The sequence below is a fragment of the Lutra lutra genome, chromosome 6 (assembly GCF_902655055.1).
Source record: "Lutra lutra chromosome 6, mLutLut1.2, whole genome shotgun sequence".
Lineage (NCBI taxonomy): Eukaryota > Metazoa > Chordata > Mammalia > Carnivora > Mustelidae > Lutra > Lutra lutra.
The window spans coordinates 80,280,185-80,300,778 of NC_062283.1; the positions used below are offsets into that span (position 1 = coordinate 80,280,185).

Sequence of the window (20,594 nt, forward strand, 5' to 3'; positions counted from 1 at the left end):
TTATAAATAAAAAAGTTTTAAGTGTAATATACATCTAGTCCTATGGACTGAATTCTTTCCCCCCAAAATTTATGCTGAAGCCCAAATCCTCAATGTCACTGTATCTAGAAATAGGGCCTTTGGGAGTTAATTAAGGCTAAATGGAATAATATGGGACCCTCACCTAATAGGCCTGGTGCCCTTACAAGAAGAAGAAAAGCTGTCTCTTTCCAACATGTGAGAACACAGTGAAGATGGTGGCCATCTACAAGCCAGGAGGTAGCTCTGACCAGGAGCCAAAAACGGCCAGCAGCTTGGTCTTTAGACTTCCCATCATGAGAGAAGTCCATTTCTGTGGCTTAAGCCACCCAGTCTGTAGAACTTCATTATGGCAGCCAAGCAAACCAATATATCTAGGAAAGAAAAACCTTGCCACCCTGCTTTCTTCAGTGGAACCCTACATGGCCGAATGAGGAGTAGTATAAATTGGCAATATTCCAAGAGCTCTTTTCCTTCCTCTTTGCATGGCTGGTTCATGAGCATGCTCCTACTTCAGCCCCATCCCCAAAGATCAATCTTTGAGAGTTTTTTTTACTTAGGTAAACAGTCACTTGGTTTAAGTCCTAATCTTCTTAGATCCAAAGCCAGCAGTATCTCTGGAGTGTAACAGTCATTCCATTGCCAAAGTATCAGTGCAATATGTGTTAACATAAAGCTTTAAAAAGGAGACAAAAACCAGAAAATCCCATGCCTGTCCATTCTTACATTTTTTCAAGCCAAGAGAAAATGTTAAGAAGAAAATGGCTGCAAAGGTTCAGTGTTCGTTTCTCAGTGAATTAGGAAAGCAAAAAAAAAAAAAAAAAAGACACATTGTGCTATATTATCACTTTCCAGTTTCTGGCCAAACCCCTGTAGTTTTCATCATGCATCATTTCTGTGATTAATGATGTGCACCCAGTTAATGGAAAACAGCAGATTAGGTTTCCACTAATAGTTTTGAAGTTATGTCTGCCTGCCTCATTTAGTAACAACCTCACTGTTCAGTAAGAAACTAATGGATTTAATCCCAAAGCAGAACTGAGTTTTATGCATACAAGACAGGTCAGATTTCCAGACTGGAGAAAATTACACTTTTAGAGGTGTGTTGATCTTCAGTTGAAATTTAACACTGAGATAATGCCTCACAATGTTTTGGGTATTTTTTTTCTTTTTACTTCTATTTGGTGATCAATTTGAAATTTTACAGTACTTACTTGAGGCCTATAAAAATAGTAGAATTAGCCATTTGTAACCATGGCAAATAAAAAAAATCATACTTTCTATAATTAGTATACTGAGCTGAAAAGACATTTATTTCTCTGAAGACACAGGTGAGAAACAGTTCCTTATATATTAGTATATCATTACAACACTTATGGCATAAACAAAATTTACACTTGCTTGTTCTCTTTCATTGTATAAAATGTTGGCTCCAAATTACTGTATTTTTAAGAAAAACAACGTGGTACAGTGAAAAGTATACTAATCTAGAAATATAGGAATCAACAGACAACTATTAGAGTTCCATTTATGCCTTAAGTTACTTTGGAAACAAATCTATCTTTTGTTTTCATTTTCTCCACAATATTTTACACTTATCTGTCTTAAGTCATTTAACAAATGCTATATTGTCTCAAGTTCCATCTCTATGTATTTCACATTTCCCATCTGGACTAGGCCCCCTAATGGCAGACCCCACATCTGATTTACATTTTTATCTTCTCCAGTGCCCACTAGAAAAAGGGAGACTTGCCTATATGTCCCCAGGGGTTAGGAAAGTGTAACCACACATTAATAAGCTGTCGAATAAGTGGATAATTTATTTTTATTTATTTGAGAGAGGGAGAGAGAGCACAGGTGTGGGTGTAGGGAGAAGCAGATTCCCTGCTAAGCATGGAGCACAAGGTGGGGCTCGATCCCACAACCTTGAGATCAGTACCTGAGCCAAAATCAGACACTTAACCAACTGAGCCACCCAGGCAGTCCAGAAGACATTTTAATAAACACAAAACCTACAGGCACCTGGGTGGCTCAACTGGTTTAGCATCTGTCTTTGGCTCAGGGATCCAGTCCCACAACTGGCTCCCAGCTCACCCGAGAGTCGGCTTCTCCTTCGACCTTTGCCCTTCCCCCTGCTCCTATGCTCTCTCTCTCTCTTTCTCAAATAAATAAATTAAACACACACACACACAAACACAACCCCTAGGGTCCTGGAATCAAACCCCGTGGTGGGCTCCCTGCTTCCCTCCCTCTCTGCACCACATCCCCAGCCCCCGCTCAAGTGTTCTCTGTCTCTAAAATAAATAAATAAAAATTTAAAAATAAATAAATAAATAAACACAAAACCCAAAAAGAATGACATGGAGGAGGGCAGATGAATAGGCAAAGCACAGAGAATTTTTAGGGCAGTAAAAATCCTCTATGACCCAACAATGATGGATACATGTTATTATACACTTGTCCAAACTCTTACACTGCACAGCACCAAAAGTAAACCCTAAAATAAAATTACTATGAATTTGAGTGATTACTACTTGTCAGTGTAGGCTCATCCATTGTAATAAATGTCCCACTGGTGGGGGATGGTGATAATGGGGCAAGCTGTGCATGTGTGGGGACAGGGGGTTTATGGGAAATCTCTGTACCTTCTCCATTTTGCTGTGAACCTAAAACTGCTCTACAAAAAAAAAAAAAAAAAAAAGTCTTGAGGAAAAAAAGTGAACAAACAAAAATGGCATGTTTTCAAAACAGAAAAAGAAAATGCAGAGAAACAGAAGAAAATGCTGAGCATATATTAAACCCAATAGATTTTGCCAATGTTTTATCTACCCATCATGTTAATCTAACTTTATGGTAAACACATGCTTTGTGTCAGATACCTTTCTAACCACTATATGTATATAAGATACGTATTATTGATTTATCAGATAAGGAAACTGTACTCAAAAGAAAAGCTACAGGATGTACAACTGCTAAATAACAGAGTCAAGATTCACCCAGGAAGAAATGGCTCCAAAGTCCATGAGTCTTATACTGATCTAGCAAGTAACCAAAATTCATAAGTTGGCCTCTATTTCATGATTTCATGCATAGTTTTTTTTTTTCCTTTTTCAAATAAGAGTTCAACTTTCTTGAGGTTAAAAACTGGTATCTCCTCATTATTAAACAGTCCACAGGATACTTAATTTCTTGTTTGGGCACCTTCTGTTTAGGTATCTAGCTAGCTGAAGTTTCTAGGAAGGGTAAATCACACCAAAGATAAACTACATCTGTTTGAGATTTTTCAAAAGGAAAAGGAAAAAAAGAAAAAAAAAAAAAAAAAGCTAGCTTAAAGAGAGGTTTTTTTTTTTTTTTAAATCTACTTCTAGGAGTATGAGTTTTATATAAAAATTATCCTATACTAATTAAAAGTAATAACAACCTGAGGTAATTTTCTTTTTGATTGTTGTTGTTGAAGTGGATGATAAGGAATGTATTGGAGGGATGGTCAGGTAACTAATGGCTCAGGCAAAAAAAGACAGGATTTTCCACTAGAAGTACGAAAGAAAAGGGAATCCAAAAAATGAGAAGGTTAAAAAAAAAAAAAAACTTAAAAGAACTTTCGGAGTGTGTAAAATCTCTGGAGAATTGAAGTTGAATAAACTGTGGAACCAGGAAGAATAGTTTCTATGCATATCACAACTTACTTAATCTACAGACTAGGAAAAATTTTTTAAAAATGCAGTGTTTCTCTAGGAATTAAAAAGTAGGTAGTAGGCTTCTAATATACCTAGCACAATGTAATGCCTACATTTTAATTTTTAAAAATCCATAAAGATTCTGCATTAAGCAATAGTCAAAAGTTTTTCATGCTATTTCCTAATAGCAAAAAGTCTTAAATAAATACAGTTTATGTTATGCTGGTGTTTCTAATAACTGATACACGGGTACAACTAGTTACCTAAAGGACAGAATCAATGTAATCATCAATCAAGTAATCTATTGAGCACAAAGCACATGAATAAAAATTATTCTACTCCGTTTTTTGTTCTCATTGATAAGTTTTGCGGGTTAAGGAAAAAAGATGTGGAAGTAAAGTAATTAATCACTTAAGTAATGATCTGTTGCTCAAATTTCAATCTGCAAGAAAGAAATGTTTACCCACAGGTTCCAAGTTATATAGTAATCTTTTTCTCTGATAAGACATCTCCAAAAAGATCTCATTGGCCAGGTTAAAACCTGCACACATACTTTTTGCCTTGCTTACTTAAAACACCATAGGTACACATAACCCTAGGGAGCTTTGTCATGCAAAAGGAGACTGAACAAAGAAGCATCCAGTCCATGACAGTGTAATTCAACATTAAAATTAATATTGCAGAAGCGTGTGCCATAAGAAAATGTTATTAAAATATCAATGACTCAAAGATAGATCTTGCAAAAAATAAGAAAAGGTAATGAATTATATGTATGCTATTTCTTAGTCGTGAAGGCATATTAGCATGTTCCCTAGATAGATTATTTGTTGGATTTATCAAAATCCACTTCTATGTTTTTCTTTAAAGATATAACTAACAATCTGATTCCTTAAAAACAATCTATACAGATAGCAAATAGCAGTGTTGAATACAGACAATCTGACTCTAGAAATCAAATTTTTAACAATTTTGCTAATTTGTTATTTGGGTTTAAATTTATTTTAAGGAGGTTGAACCTGCTGACAGTTTTCTTTTGTTAAATCAGAGCTTTTTCTTTTCAGTAATAAGCTCCAATAACAGGTTCTAGTGAAGTCACTGAAAGGACAGTGGATTGTGAGGGTGAACCAGCAAATGACGACCCACTATTGTCAGAGATGAGCCCAGTGATCTTGCTTCCGGTGCCTTAGCATTAGTTTCATACACTTCCAGCCACCTACCTACCACATGCTGCCCTCCCAGAGCTGGGGGCCCTGGAAAAGCAGATAGCTTTCCTATACTGAAGAACAACATCCTTCAGCTCAGGAATAACAGAATCAAGCAATACCTGAAGAAAATCCATTACAATCTCAATAGACACATAACCCTGAACAAAGAACCTTACCTGTGGAACGATACCTATGAAGTAAGAGACTTTTTAATAAAATAGAAAAATCAATTCATGACAAAGCAATTAAAACAATGTATGGTGTTTCCTCCTCCAGGAATAAAGACAAGGTCCACCTGAAGCAATTGTTCATTTTTTTAAAAAAGCATAAATGAATTCTTCTTAGCTTATAAATTACCCAGTGGCCACAATAAAATATACTTTTACATTATACATTCTCATTAGGTTCTGTAACAAATTAGAAATAGACAAGTTTTAAATCCCAAGACCTAATGCAAAAGTGAACTTCAAAAGACGTAATTTTATTTTTCTGTGTCTAGGGACAGGTTTTCCCTGCTACTGAAAGTATGAGGTCCTTATGAAACTTTTCATAAACCTAAACAGAGAAAGAAGCAATTACATTAATTTATATGGAAAATTTTTTGAGCATTCCCAGACCCAAAAATAACTTTTTTTTTTTTTAAAGATTTTTTTTTTATTTATTTATTTGTCAGGGACAGAGGGAGAGAGAGCGAGCGAGCACAGGCAGACAGAGAGGCAGGCAGAGAGGTAGGCAGAGGCAGAGGGAGAAGCAGGTTCCCTGCCGAGCAAGGAGCCCGATGTGGGACTCGATCCCAGGACACTGGGATCATGACTTGAGCCTAAGGCAGCCACTTAACCAACTGAGCCACCCAGGCGTCCCCAAAAATAACTCTTCACCTTTTCTGATACCTTAGGACACATCTTCCTTACAGATGCACAAAATAAATGCAGATAAAGCACAGATGTTCACACAGTTCAAAGCTATGGTAGCTTGATGCTAAGAAATTGAATGTAGTTCCTGGAGAAGGAGCTTGGCGGGGCCCCCCTTGCAGCTGAGCTGTGTGCTGGCTGCTTCCATAATGGCTGGCTACAAAACAAAGTCTGCTCACTACTTTAGCTTTTCACTTTTCTCAGAAAAGTGGAAATCCTTTTTAGATTTCTTTCGGTTAGCATAATGGTTTACTAAAACTTCACTTTAGTAAAAGCAAAGTGGCGTAAGGCGATATTTCAAAAAGCAGGTGGATAGTTCTACTGAACCTTATAGGGAGGATTTTGAACAATTCTCCAAACTGGTAAATGATCGTTTTTTTGTTAAACCATATAAAATCAGCCTCGCAAAATACAAAGTAGATACATTACGCATTGTCCAGTTTAATCATAATTAAATGAAGTATTTCTGGGGAAAAAAAACGAAGACATGTGGACAACTTTTCCTTTTTTGTTTGCTTATTTTGAAACTACATGTAACTGATAAAAATGTAAATAATTATTCAAAATGCCTCTCTCTTGGATAATATAATTCATGAAACACTATTTCATGTTTAGTTTCCAAATGTTATTGTCAGAAATCAGCAAACCAATTCAGTCTGAATAATGTACTCAAATAAAAAGGACTTTTTCTTCCTGAACAGAGACAAGGAAATAAATCTGTCAATAAGCAGCTCTTAGTCAACCAACCAACAAATTTCGTACCTAAAACTACTGTTTTTCAGTATGTGGAAATTTGTGTGTGCCAATGTTTTAAACATTTCCTCAAGAACAGGGCAAAAGGAGGGAGGAAGAGATGATCTCTGTTCCAAGGTGCTACTATTACATACACAGTGAGATCCAACGACATGAAAACATAAACCAGAAAAGCATAGATGATTACCTGATATTCATTGGGCCAAAAGGTGCTCACTGCTAGCTCTGCCCGAAGCCAATCTCTACCTGTGAATCCAGTCACATTCCAAATTGGATTGGCAAGAGGTCCTTTATTCACCCTAACCAATATGTTCAAAGTGCCAGGATTCAACCCTTTCTGGCTATATAACAGGTAACTGAAATCAATACAGTGAGTGTCGTTCTCCTTCATCGTAGGCAGCTGAAGTCTGGCTTTTTCTCCAGGGTCATGATCTGAAGAGTCCACTATCATATAGGAACCTGAAATGACATTACATATAATAGAACTAAGTAGACACATAAACAAAAGGAATCTCTAATAACAGGAAAAAATGCTAAAAATAATACAAATCCATTTTCTGCATTATATTTAACTCAAAACGGCTATTTTCCAGAACAGAAAAATATCAAACAAGTGGGTGAACTCAATTTTTAGTAAGTAACAGATATTGTTCAAAGTACGTAATACGTATAAATTCGTTTGCTCTCTGAAACAACCTGTTTTACAAACTAGTAAACTGAAGTACAATTAGTAACTTATTCAAGGTCAAATAGAGTAGGTAGAGTCTGGTTCAAATCCCAATCCCAAACCTGTAGCCTAACTAAACAAAGGTCTTTCATTATCAAACATGCAAACAAATAGGAGCAATACCTTTTCAGCCTGGCTTCCATAGAGGGGGCATCTTTCCCTTTCTCTATCATACTAGTCTTGCAGAGAGATGGCTTAACTAAGTGTCGGCTCAATCCTTTCTGATTTCAGATCCCAAGATCATCATTTACACAACCTGGGTGACTAACCACTCTGGACTAACCACTCTGATCTTAAGTTTAGGGAATAAGGATACTTTGCAGTGTACATGTGAGGAGAGAAGTTGAAAATGTCAATTTTTTAGATCTAAGAATCTGACATGTGGTGGATTTGCCTACTTCTTTAAGTCTTGCCCACTAAGCTATCAGCTAACCACCATGGCCGCTGGTCCCAATTCTGCCACAGTCCTGCCATTAAGCCCCTCAGAGCTGCAAGAAACCTGCCTTGAAAACACTAGTCTAACTCCATTACCTTTGATTTAATAAGTATTTCTTGGTTGTCTCTCATAGGACATAAGAAGTGCCAACCTCACAGCACCTCACAGTTCCACCCTCAAACACACAGTCTTAGCGATAAGTACAAACATGGAGCTTGAACATCAGCTGCTGCTATTAGTCCAAGGACCTCTGCAGAAAAACCACCAGATTTTCTCACATCACTGTGGATTTTAAGAAAGATGCATATTACAAAAATGTCAATATACCTATTTGTCACACAATGTAGACTGCAAAATTTTACCGTAATGTTCCCCCTAGGATGTAATTTTAACCAGAACATATTAGGCGTAGAATTACAGAATCCACTATTACAAGGATTACACCCGGACCTCTCTTCCACCAATCAAACCTGTTCCCTCCTTAAAACGTAGTCACTTTCACATTATACACTAAATATTCATTGATTACCAGTCTAACTAGTTCGATGTACCCCCAAAGCAAGTTCAAATCATGGCAGATAAGAGGACTTTTACTACTTAAGAAACTGAAATTTCAAATCTGATGAATTCCCATTCTAGAGCTCAGAACTTATGTAAAGATTTCCTATGATAACACTACCAGTTACCAGGCAAAGTACAGAATACATTTACTTATAGTGGTGGTTACTGATATTACTTCCACTTGATTTTTCTCCGTATTCATCTTCTCTTGTAACCTGAAATTGTCTTTTTTTATTTCTTCTTCATTCTCACAGATTGCAGGCAGAATAATAGAATAAATTGGTCATGTATATTTTTGGAGAAATTACATCTTTTTTCTTTTTAAACAGGATATCCTGGATCCCAACCCAACTTATACAAGCAGGATGTCTCTATTCTTGGTTATACACACATTCTGAGGTCCATGTCTGATTTGCCAGGATGTCTTTCAGACTCACCAAAGCAGAGCTGACCAATGACCAGGCCTAAGATCTTAGACAAGTTACTTACTGTTATTGGACCTCAGCTTCTTCACAAACCTGTGACTTATTTTTCCACTGCCAGACAGATTTGTTTGCTGTTGTTGTTGTTGTTGTTTTCAGTGATATGTTATAGCAGTAGTGAGGTTAAATTATTCTTACAAGTCTTCATCAATTATGGCTTCTGACTGTCGATTTCAAGCTAGTGCTCTTTAATTGACTTATGGGCTTTCAAATAGTTATTTTTTTAAATTATAAAATAAACTTTGGCATAAAATATGCTTTGTCAAACATCTTAATTACATACTGTGATACTTGCCATTAAGACCATTTAGCAATTTTCATCCAGTTGCACTTTCAAGCTATGATAATTTTCTTATTAAGGAAATGGGATGAGCAAAGTATATTAATTTGTAGGAATTACCAATTGGATCATTAGAAAAGACAAAAGTCACAAAATAAAAGCTTGCTCAAACTACTCCAGCATTTCAATACAAGTTAATTTTAAAAAAAAAAAAGTGCTGCTATTTCATTTCTATAGAATGTTTAAGCTAAATGAGCTTCTTTCAATGCAATCTTATTATTGCTACATTTTCTGAGTGTTATTAAATAATATGCATTTATTGCATGGCTCCAGAAAGGAAGAAGCAAGCACTAGCACCAAAGAGTCAACCAAATACTTCTGCCAGCTGTTTCATACAGTGGCAATTTATCCAGCAGGCACCACGGAGGTAGCTGCCTATTTGACATAAGATTTACTTTCATCATCCCAAACATAGAGAATACTATGCTATTCTTATCAACTTCTAAAAATTACTTCTACAGTCTCCCAGAATAACTGGCTGTAACACTTAGAGTCAGGAAATTCTACAGTATACATTTCCCTCACTTTTATGTCCTAATTTAAGCTTACTTGCTAGAGTTCTGTCACCAGCTAACTAATCCCTCAGGTTTCTAATAAGAGTTCAGCTCTATTTAGTTGTGATTTACCTATCTCAAGACTTAATAATGAAACATCTGTGCCAAACATGTATTATGTAGTAACTTTTAATCAATGTGATTTCTTTAATGCGGCCTTACAAATATTCCTTATGGTCTCTGGAGCAACAGAGGTATCAAATATATCATTTAGGACATAAAAGAAAAAGTATTAGGCTTATGATAATATTTTTTAAGAAGTATAACTTTTCTGGAGAGCATTCTGACAATGAGAACCAAAAACCTAAAAAGAGGGGCGCCTGGGTGGCTCAGTGGGTTAAGCCTCTGCCTTCAGCTCAGGTCATGATCTCGGGGTCCTGGGATCGAGCCCCGCATCGGGCTCTCTGCTCAGCGGGGAGCCTGCTTCCTCCTCCCTCTCTGCCTACTTGTGATCGCTCTCTGCCAAATAAATAAATAAAATCTTAAAAAAAAAAAAAAAAAAAAAAAAAAACCTAAAAAGAAATAGATGCTTTCACAATTTGGAGGATTTGATCCTCCAAACCAAAGGATGTAAACTAGATAAACAATCTGTATACATACAAAGATATAGCTTAAAAAAAGATGTCCATCTCATCATGACATTATTCAAAACAGAAAAACAGGGGCACCTAGCTGGCTCAGTCAGTAGAGCACTCAATCTTGATCTTAGGGTTATGGGTTTGAGTCCCATTGCTGGGTGCAGAGATTACTTAAACATAAAATCTTTTAAGAAGTATAAAATAAAAAATAAAACAAAGAAAAACAAAAGTATTTTAAATGTCCAATAACAGGCAATGTAAGATTATGGTAAATCAGTTTGATGAATAATTCTGCAGTCATTAAAAACAAATAACTAGGGGCGCCTGGGTGGCTCAGTGGTTAAGCCTCTGCCTTCGGCTCAGGTCATGATCCCAGGGTCCTGGGATCCCATCGGGCCCTCTGCTCAGCGGGGAGCCTGCTTCTTCCTCTCTCTCTGCCTACTTGTAATTTCTGTCTGTCAGGTAAATAAATAAAATCTTTAAAAAAAAAAAAAAACAAACTAAAACCACTTGGTGGAAGATATTCACAATATGTTAAGTAAAATAAGCAGGTTATAAAATATTATACCCATTTTGAAAAACCATATATATAAACTAAATACAATTGTATAAATGTGTGTATTCATAGAGGTACACATACACATGCACATATGACAAGAAAAAAAGAATATATAACAAAGAGTTAACTGTATTATCAAAAGGGACCTATAATTGTCATCTCTTTTTCTTATTTTCATGTGCATTCACTGAATGTTCCATAATGAACATGCAATAGATTTGTACTTTAAAAAAAGAGAGACTGCGTGAAGACTATCTTACGTAAGTAACATCAAATAAATAATGATAAATACTTAATAAACATAGGTATTTGCCTTTTAAAAATAAATCCTATTTGTATCCTACAGATTAACAGCACCTTAGCTTTCAAAAAAACACAATACAAATATCACTCCTTATTAACATTCATTAAAAGAGGGGGGCAGTGAGTAAACTAAATAGCAGTTTTTATTTAAAAAGAATAACCAAGAAAACAAGTCCCATATTCAAAAATGCCATAGTCTAATATGTGAATAAGTAAACCATGTCCTATGGATTTTATGTATTAATAAAAATCTTATCTTTAAGATATACTTCTAGGAATAACATAATAACACAGGAAATGGGATTAACTGCACAGAAAATAATGAATGATAAATAGGTTTCCATACTTCATTTTAAAACACTTTATTTATATATCCTTTAGTACACTAACATAATATTTTTGTTAAGTTGATTCTTTTTTTTTTTTAAAGATTTCATCCATTTATTTGACAGAGAGAGATCACAAGCAGGCAGAGAGGCAGGCAGAGAGAGAGAGAGAGAGAGAGAGAGGGAAGCAGGCTTCCCGCTGAGCAGAGAGCCCGATGCGGGACTCGATCCTAGGACCCTGAGATCATGACCTGAGCCGAAGGCAGCAGCCTAACCCACTGAGCCACCCAGGCGCCCCTGTTAAGTTGATTCTTATTTAGAATCCACTGAAGGTGCCCTGTTAACTAAAACTGAAAGAAATGTCCACTTCTCAGCCTGGTACTGACGACCCTCCATGATCTTTGCCATCGTACCCCCTCTGACTTCTCCAGTCTGACAGAGCCCTCACTACTTTCCCCACACACCATGCCAGTTTCTTCTCCAGAACGGGCTCAGCCCTCCGTAAGAAAGCCTCCTTCAGCTCATCCCTGTGCCCGCTCTTGCCCATTGATCTTCCTCAGCACCCCGTCCTTATTGAGCTTTCCCTGCCTTGAAGCTCTTTGATACACTGTCTGCCTTCCTGGTTCTGGCCCTTAATTATGCACTGCTTTTGTACAAATTTTAAATAATTTATACAGGTATTGTTTATCCCCCTCAGAAGAGCGATAGAAAGCGCCTAATTTATTCAGAGTCCCATCAGCAGAGAGAAGCCACACAGAAAATCTAACAGTGAAAGTGTAATATAAGAATCATAAACTATGAGAAGAGAAACTCTAAGTTATAAAGAGAACCCTAACGCGTAACCACAATAGCACAGGAAGGACAGACGTAGCAAGGGGAGGGAGGCTGCTGAGAAGCAGATCTCCTTCAAGAAGGTGTAGCTTTGCAGCCCACTGGATGGTAAAGAGGTTGCTGGGCCACTCAGGCCAGAGCTGGTCCGTGAGAAGGAAAGACTCTCATGTATCAGGGTGCCATGAAGCCGGGGATGGGCTGTGCGCATGTAGGGAGGCCCACAGCGAGGTCAGCAGGCCCGGGCTGGGGCCAGAAGCACACTAAGGGGCTGCATGTGCTGTGCACATCACTGGGCCACTGCCAGCTCTTCAATATTAGCATGAAAAGAACTAACATAGAAGCACAATTCAAAGGAGTAGAAGCACCTTCCTGCTAAAATCCCTTCAGCACCTGCTACAGACAAACGACAAGACACTGCAGGAAAAATTGCATGGTGTTAACACTGCACTAGCTACAAAGGAGAAACATTTCAATGGTCAACCTCCACTACCACAGAGCAGTTAATAAGGGGTGGGTTTGGAGCTGCAAAAGCAATGATCTGAAAACAGGCATAGCACTGAAGGAGGGTCTTACATGTTAGAAGTTCAGTAAGTAGTTGTTAGTTGGTCATCTGGATGACTGAATAAATGAGGAGACAGACACCAGCTCTCAGTTATAGTAACATATGACTGTCAAGGCAGTGACAACTTTACCTTTATGTGAGGGAAATTATCAGATGTCAAAACAACAACAAAAAAACAACTAGAACTGGTTTGTGGTACTTTCGGACAGAATTGTTCGATGAAAGAGTATAATATTTGGAAGTACATACTTAACATTTTTACGAAAGCCACTCTTGTGTATGTGAAAAACCTTCTATTAGAGCAAAGGTTCTGTAATGTTTTAGTCTCAGGACCACTTTTACACTCTTAAAAATTATTGAGGACATTTTCAGAGAGCTTTTATTTCTATGAGTTCTAACCGTCAATCTTGACCATAATAGAAATTCAAACTGAGAAACTTTAAAAGCCTTATTAATTCTTTTAGGATTAACAACAATAAATCCATTATATGTTCATATGAATAACATGTTTTTATAAAAACTACTATATTTTCTAAAACAAACAAAAAGTAATAATATGAAGAGAGGCGCCTGGATGGCTCAGTTGGTTAAAAATTTGCCTTCAGCTTAGATCACGATCTCAGAGTCCTGGGACTGAGTCCCACATCAGGCTCCCTGCTCACTGGGGAGTCTGCTTCTCCCTCTCCCTCTGCCACTCCCCACCCCCTGGCTCATACTCTTTCTCTCTGAAATAAAGAAATAAATAATCATTTTTAAAAATGAAAAGAGCATTGTTTTACGTTTTTGCAAATCTCTTTCATGTCTGACTTAATAGAAGACAGCTAGGTTCCTGTTTTTACTTATCCACTCAATCTGTTGTAATATCAGATATCATGTAGCCTCTGGGAAATTCGACCATATATTCATGAGAAAATTGGAGAAAAAAAGGGAAAGACAGTATCTTACTGCTATTATGACAATAGTTTTGACCATGCTGAACCCAAAAAGGGTCTTAGAAACCCAGGACCGCATGTGGAGAGCCACTAAATATTAATATACATAATCCTTTTTATCTTTATGATCTAATGAGAACATTATCAGTGATTTTATTTATATTATGTCTACTTCACTCAGTCTCTGCAGGGTATAAAGATGTACTCTGAAATGAAAGTCTTCACTGGGATGACAGAGAATGAAAATCAAAAAATGCTGAATTTTTATATATCAATATAAATATAAAGGTTCTGTTATAACAGTCAGGCTTCATCAGAGAAACACAACCAACAGGACACACCACACACATAAATACACAGAAAGAGATTTATTATAGGGAATGGTTTACATGATTATGTAGACTAAGAAATCCAGACCAATTATCCAGATATAGTTCCAGAGTCCAAAGGCTTAAGTAATAGTCTATCTTAATAAGAATTTTTGTGTGTTCTGAGGACCATTATGAATAGCTACCAAAGCACCAACACACTATGCAAAACAGTTACTTCTTGGCGTTGACTGAGATTTTTCTAGTAGGAACAAAGAACATGCCAGAAACCGTTGGTACGAAAAAAATCAGAGATGCTGTACAATAACATTGTTTTGTGCCTAGATAGCTTAAGAAGAAGCAAACAGGATCTCTGGATAAAGAGAACAGTGACAACTGAAATTGTGTTTTGGGGTCCCAGCTCATCTGGGGTGATTTCTTTGTTGTAAAATTAATGTCTCTTAAGCATTTCTGCTGCTGTTACCTTTGTGCTAAAGACAATGTCACTGTCTACTTTTTCATGTTTCAGCTTCATTTCCTTTATTGAAGTTTCTTCTCCTCACCCCATTTTTCTACCTCTGATTAGGTGGCAAGATAATACACCAAGGGACTAAAATTAAGAACCTAGGAATCAGTTTGATTTTTCCCTGTCCTTCAGGTTCCTCTTATAACCCACTAACAGTTTCTTTGGTCTCTACGTCCAAACCATGTCCTCAATTCATCCACTTCTCTTCATCTACACTAGTTTATCCAACTCCTCTCATCAATCAGGGGGATGACTAGAACCACTCCCAACAGGTTTCATGACTCCCTACTCCTTTCATGGCTCCCTACTAGCAGTTCTACAATAGCTTTCTACAGACACCCAGATCCACTTTTCTCAAAACATACAATTAATTTTTTTTCAGCTGTGCAGCACAATGAGACTTAAATCCAAACTCTGCACTCTAGCCTATCAGCTTCAATATAATCTGGCCCCTGCCTTCCTCTCATGTTATCTCCTTCTTCTTTCTTCTCTCACTCAACATGCTCCAGGCTTCCTTCTGCCCATTAAAAATCCAAGCTCATGCCTGTCTCAGGTTGGAGTACTCTCCCCTCCACTGGATTACTTTTATCATTCAGGTCTTGGCATAAATGCCACTTATTGGTGGAGAGCTCCTTGGCTTGTTAACTAAAGTAGTTCCTTCTAAGATACTTTTTTTTTTTCCTTTTTGAGAGAGAGAATGAGAGAGAGCACATGAGCAGGGGAGTGAGGTGCAGAGGGAGAGAAAATCTTAAGCAGGCTCCATGCTCCGTGTGGAGCCCAACTGAGGGCTGGACCTCAGGACCCTGAGATCATGCCCTTAGCCCAAACCAAGAGTTAGACACTCAACTGCCAAGCCACCCAGGCACTCCCTTCTAAGATTCTTGCTAACATGTCATTCTTTGTTATTTCCTTCACAGCACTTGCCACTTACTGAATTTGTTTACTTGAGTGAAAAACTCCATAAAATATTCAGAATTCATGTATCTTCTTCATCTAAAGATCTAGAACAATGTCCGGAGCATCAGTATGAAACTGAACGTCTTTATGAAAAAATCTGACAACTCTTTATTGTTATTTCCTGTTCTGCATATCCTTAGCACTTCTATAATGCACTCTTATATACCAAATAAACAATATCTATCTGTGCATCTGTCCAGCCCCAGTGTAAGCTTTTCGAGATCAAGAACTTTTTTTCCCTCACATTGTACCTAACAGAGGGATTTTTGTAGCTATAAACTTTTGGTGAATTGAATTGAAGGCCAAAAAAAGGAAGAATCTCAAAAATGGTAACTGTGTTGGTTTTAATTCAAATATAAAACAAAGAGGAAAAAAACGGAGAACCTGAAATGACCTTAAACAATGTTCTCAATCTTGACAATTCCCCTAGAAGGTTACAACACTTTGGTAAGGCCAAGATAGGTGCTCTCACTTTTTTGCAGGGTTTGTTATTAATTCTCTAAACTTTCACATCCTACTATTCCTTAAGATTATGCCTCTCTTCTAATGGAATTCACTCCCTATGTCATATAACTTGTTTCCATAAGAATGAAACACCCATTACAAAGTATCAGGATGGGAAAAATAAACTTGTCTCTCAAACTTCAATACAAAACTACTGACTTTGCATCTTAGCAGAATGCAATTTTCGACAAATTTCTGTCCCCAGAATGTCCCTTCCATTGCCCTGGCAAAATATGAAACTGCTTCATTCATATTCTGCAGGAATAAAATTTCCTGTAATCCCTGAGAAGAACAGCTTTGTATTTGTTCTAGGTATCCAACTGACATTTGAAAATAGGACAGCTGCTAAAACTTTCAGACAACACAAAACACTAAAAAGAAGGTTTCATGTAAAATTAGCAAAATTCTTGGCAGAGTAGGGAGTTTACCTGCTACATGTTAAGATTTAGGAACTGGACCAAACATTGTGCCACAGTTTAATCTCCTTCCCCTACAACATCTTCGAAAGCAAAAGCAGGAATCTACCTGGCACTTTCTTTGACCACCAGAATTTTCACTTTCCTCTGCAGGACACAGAAAACCCACGCAGTAAGATTATTAGACGTGTTCCTAAATACCAGCTGCCCCTTCTTCAGAAGAGGTTGATTTCACAATCTGCTGGGCTTTTCTCTCCAGGGTCTTTCAGGAGTCCAGTTTTCCTTACCTGTTACCCATCGTCTACCTTGGGCAAATAATTTAACTTTTCTCAGTCTTAGTTTCCGTTTCTTGAAATCCTTCAACGGTTGCAGTCTGCTCTCAGGACTAACTGAGATTATCTACATGACGTGCTAAAGTCCTTATTATTTGTCCCTTCAGATAGATTCATTCCTTTTTCCATCAAATAGTAGACAAAATCAAACTGGAAAATGTAGGTAAAGAACATTTTCAGAGATAAAAAATGGGATGACAATGTTATGGAGTAGTATACTTAAAATCTTCTAATTCGCAGATACTTGAACCTTTCTCAAGCTTTCTGTTTACAACCTACCCAACCCCTTATGTCCAAGTGTATCAACCCTCCTTCTCACCTCTTTCCTTCTATTCCTCTCTAACCTTCTTTTCTTACTTTCTTCATTATTTTTGAAAATACTTTCCCCAGAAACACACATACACACACATGTTTACCAACAACTATAAAGAACCACAGATCTAAATTTAAGATCTCCTCTTAGATTTGTCTAATTTCTGAAATCCTGGCACTTATCCCATAGCTCTCCAACCTACCTAGCTTTTATGTACTGTGGTACTGAAATGTTTTGAGAAGTAGTTGCTAAAATGAAAAGCAACTTTAAGAGAATAATCAGAGTTACATTACCCCAAAAAGTAAAGGAGTCTTCGTCCTGTAGCCAATTTTGTAATCACTTGCCTTTTCAAAGGAACCCAAATTGGAAAGAACAGTGGAAGGTGAGAGAAGGTAGTACAGCCTGCCCGCTCTGGAAACTGTCTAATGACTAAATATCATACTAACAATTCCAGCCTGTTGTCTGCATATACTGAGCCCTGTTAATAATAGAAGGCCAGAACTTACAGTTAGTAGAGAAAGCCTGTTCAGTGCTCTATATTTCCATATAAATATATTTTTTTCAAAGTCAAAATACTCTACTTCATAATCACAGTATATCTGAAGGTAGCGAAAATTTATTTTAATATATTACAAGAACTGGCTCTATTTGAGTCAACATTAAAAGAGATAATAACAACTATTCCTGAATAGGCAACTAGCATGTAATGATCAATTAGAGAAGAATTCAGGTTGAGCAAAATTCCTCAACTGAGTTTTCAGGTTCAAGGGGAATCAAGCTACAGGAGCAACTCAGCTGACAAATCAAGGAAGTTCCTTCCTTTATCCAAGTACAAGGACCACAAAAGTTCCTGACTACACTAGAAGACGCGTCATAAAAGGTTCAAAAGGAAAGCATAGCATATCCCCCACTGTCACCCAAATAAAAGCATATTCCTAGCTGTGAAATGGTTTAAGAATTTGTGCTCTGAAGCCAGAGACCTGATTTTGTTGCCTGGCTCTGACATTACCCACCCCAACCATCCACGGCTCCCGTCTACCATTCTACCGATGAAAATGTGAGGCCCAAAGAGTTAAGTATTTTAGCTATCAAAAAAAATACTGTTTGAGAGGATGGTTGCAGGGATTACAGAAACGGGAAATAGCAAAGTAAAAACATGTTCCTACTTTTTTTTATTTACAGAGTATTATCTAAACCAAAAATCTATCTACTTGTTTTTGAAAACAGTGCCTCTCTTAGAAGCCCATAACAAACAAAGGAAAAGAAAACCAAAATGGTATGAAAGCATAAAACATGAGGGAAAAAAGTAAGAAACTGAGTTTACAGAAAGGAAGAAAGAGTCCAAGTGAGAGGAGAGAAAAACAAACTGCTTACACTGAAAAGTCTAAAATGCGGGAAGACAGGACAACAGAGGGAAAGACAGAATTTTACAGAAAATGGGGTTATATTTATTTTCTGTCTTCCCAAGTAGCTTCACAAACCATCCAAATATGATAAAAGAAATTGAGGTCCCAGGAGACAAAAAGGCAAAAGAGAACAGTATCATCACCTCAAATGTTGAGATTGGTGTTTTTGTTCACAAGATGTTTAATCATCTATAATTTGAGGATTTAATATAAAATAAAATAACACCAGAGACCCATCCATTAATTACTGGCTCTCCTGAGCCTACATAAATTTAAAGTAGTTCTAGTGGAATTAGTGGTTTCCTATACTAGAGCAAAGTAAAATACCGAATCTTGCTACTCTAGCTTAGGCCAAGCTATTCCATTGCTGGTACTGCCAATCCAGCTGTTATTTAAACAAATAAACAAACACACACACCTGATCAGCTGTGAAATGCCATACTGGCCAATGGTGAGGAAAAGAACAACATACAAATTCTTCTCTGACTGTTGGCAGACAATTCAACTTCCTCTTAGCAAATACAATCACCCAAAGATACTCCTCCAACAAAACATTCCTTTTAAACATAATCAGAACAGCTGCATCATGTAAGTGACCTCCATTCCAACAGTGCTCTTTTTGCCCTGAGAGCATCTTAGGACTGTACTTGTATGTTTTCATAAATGCTAACTTAAGGCTCAATGGATGAACACAAACAATGAGAAACTGTAGAGTTTCAGTTCCCACACTAACTTTTTAAAGTTTCCCTCTGGGGTGTACTGTAGAAGCAAAAATAGAAAACAGTTCCAGCCAAAATAACAGTGGGAACTCTGACCAACAATCTAGCACAGGTATTTCCCAACCTCCCCCAAAGAAGGAAGGACTTTCCTTTATGGAAAAGAGAGAATTTTCAATAATTTCAAAAATTTGATTTTTAGATCTTTCAATCTACTATGAAGATGCACTTTCAGCAAGTTAAGATAAATGGAAATACCTTAAGTACACAGAATAAGATCAAATTTCTCTCCTTGAGAATAACCAGAAGAATATGTCCCAACATTTTCTTCTTCTAACTATAGTATTACCACATATCTCCCAAAGAACTCTTTATATGACTTTTAAAAAGAAGGTAATTAAAAAAATAAAATAAATAAAAATAGTTCCCACAAACAGTGACTAAAGCCTGCAATGACCATGAGCTGGCGGTGATCATGCCAATCATGGTGATCTACATCAAATTAGATGCAACACAAATCTACTGGCTGAAGAATCGACCATATGCCTAGACAAAGATAAGGCAATACATTCTAACTGATACTCAAAATCCTCATATCTGATCCACAGAAATCTTGCACTGCTTATTTGCCATGAATTACCAGCATGAATTCACAGTTCATAATTCATAATGCTATAATATGCATTTTTTTACCCCGCCTTTTTACTTAGAAGGCTGGTAGTCTCTCTTTCTTCCCTAGGGAGCTCAATTTCCACCTTCTCCATGAATTCCTATAATTGACCATACAACTCTGCAGGTGACTCACAAATTTTACATTTCCTACCTCATAGTGTCATGATGTGCTGAATTTTTCAAACTCAATAGTAAACTTCTTAAGGTCTATTGCCTCTCATTATGACTTTTTGCATAGTGATCTATATATAGCAGATATTCCATTAATGGAAATGATGTTGGAGTCTAACTGGAATATATTAATAGAACTGCTTAATCCTATAAAAATATCTAGTAAGATACAATCCAACCTTCCAATGAGAAAGAAAATGGATACATAAATTGCTAAGCATTACATAGAATATGAGGTTGAGAAAAGTTAAGTAACTTGTTCAAATCTCAATCCAAATCTAATACTATAACCTTTTGCTTTATTATACTGACTATAAAAGTGAATAAGAAGTTTAGTTCAGGGGCACCTGGGTGGCTCAGTGGGTTAAGCCTCTGCCTTCAGCTCAAGTCATGATTTCAGGGTCCTGGGACTGAGCCCCGCATTGGGCTCTCTGCTCCCTCTGCCTGCCTCTCTGCCTACTTGTGATCTCTCTCCCTCTGTCAAATAAATAAATAAAATCTTTAAAAAAAAAAAAAAA

General features: G+C 37.0%; 1 protein-coding gene across 4 annotated transcripts in view; it reads right to left on the reverse strand.

Annotated features, from left to right (window-relative positions):
- The window catches only part of PTPRK (protein tyrosine phosphatase receptor type K), a 569,167-nt gene that overhangs the window by 360,498 nt on the left and 188,075 nt on the right, over positions 1-20,594 (reverse strand). For all 4 annotated transcript variants that reach the window (XM_047732848.1, XM_047732846.1, XM_047732844.1 and 1 more), the window contains exon 3: positions 6,752-7,023. In XM_047732848.1, the coding sequence (XP_047588804.1) occupies positions 6,752-7,023 (272 nt within the window). The remainder of the gene's footprint in view (positions 1-6,751; positions 7,024-20,594) is intronic.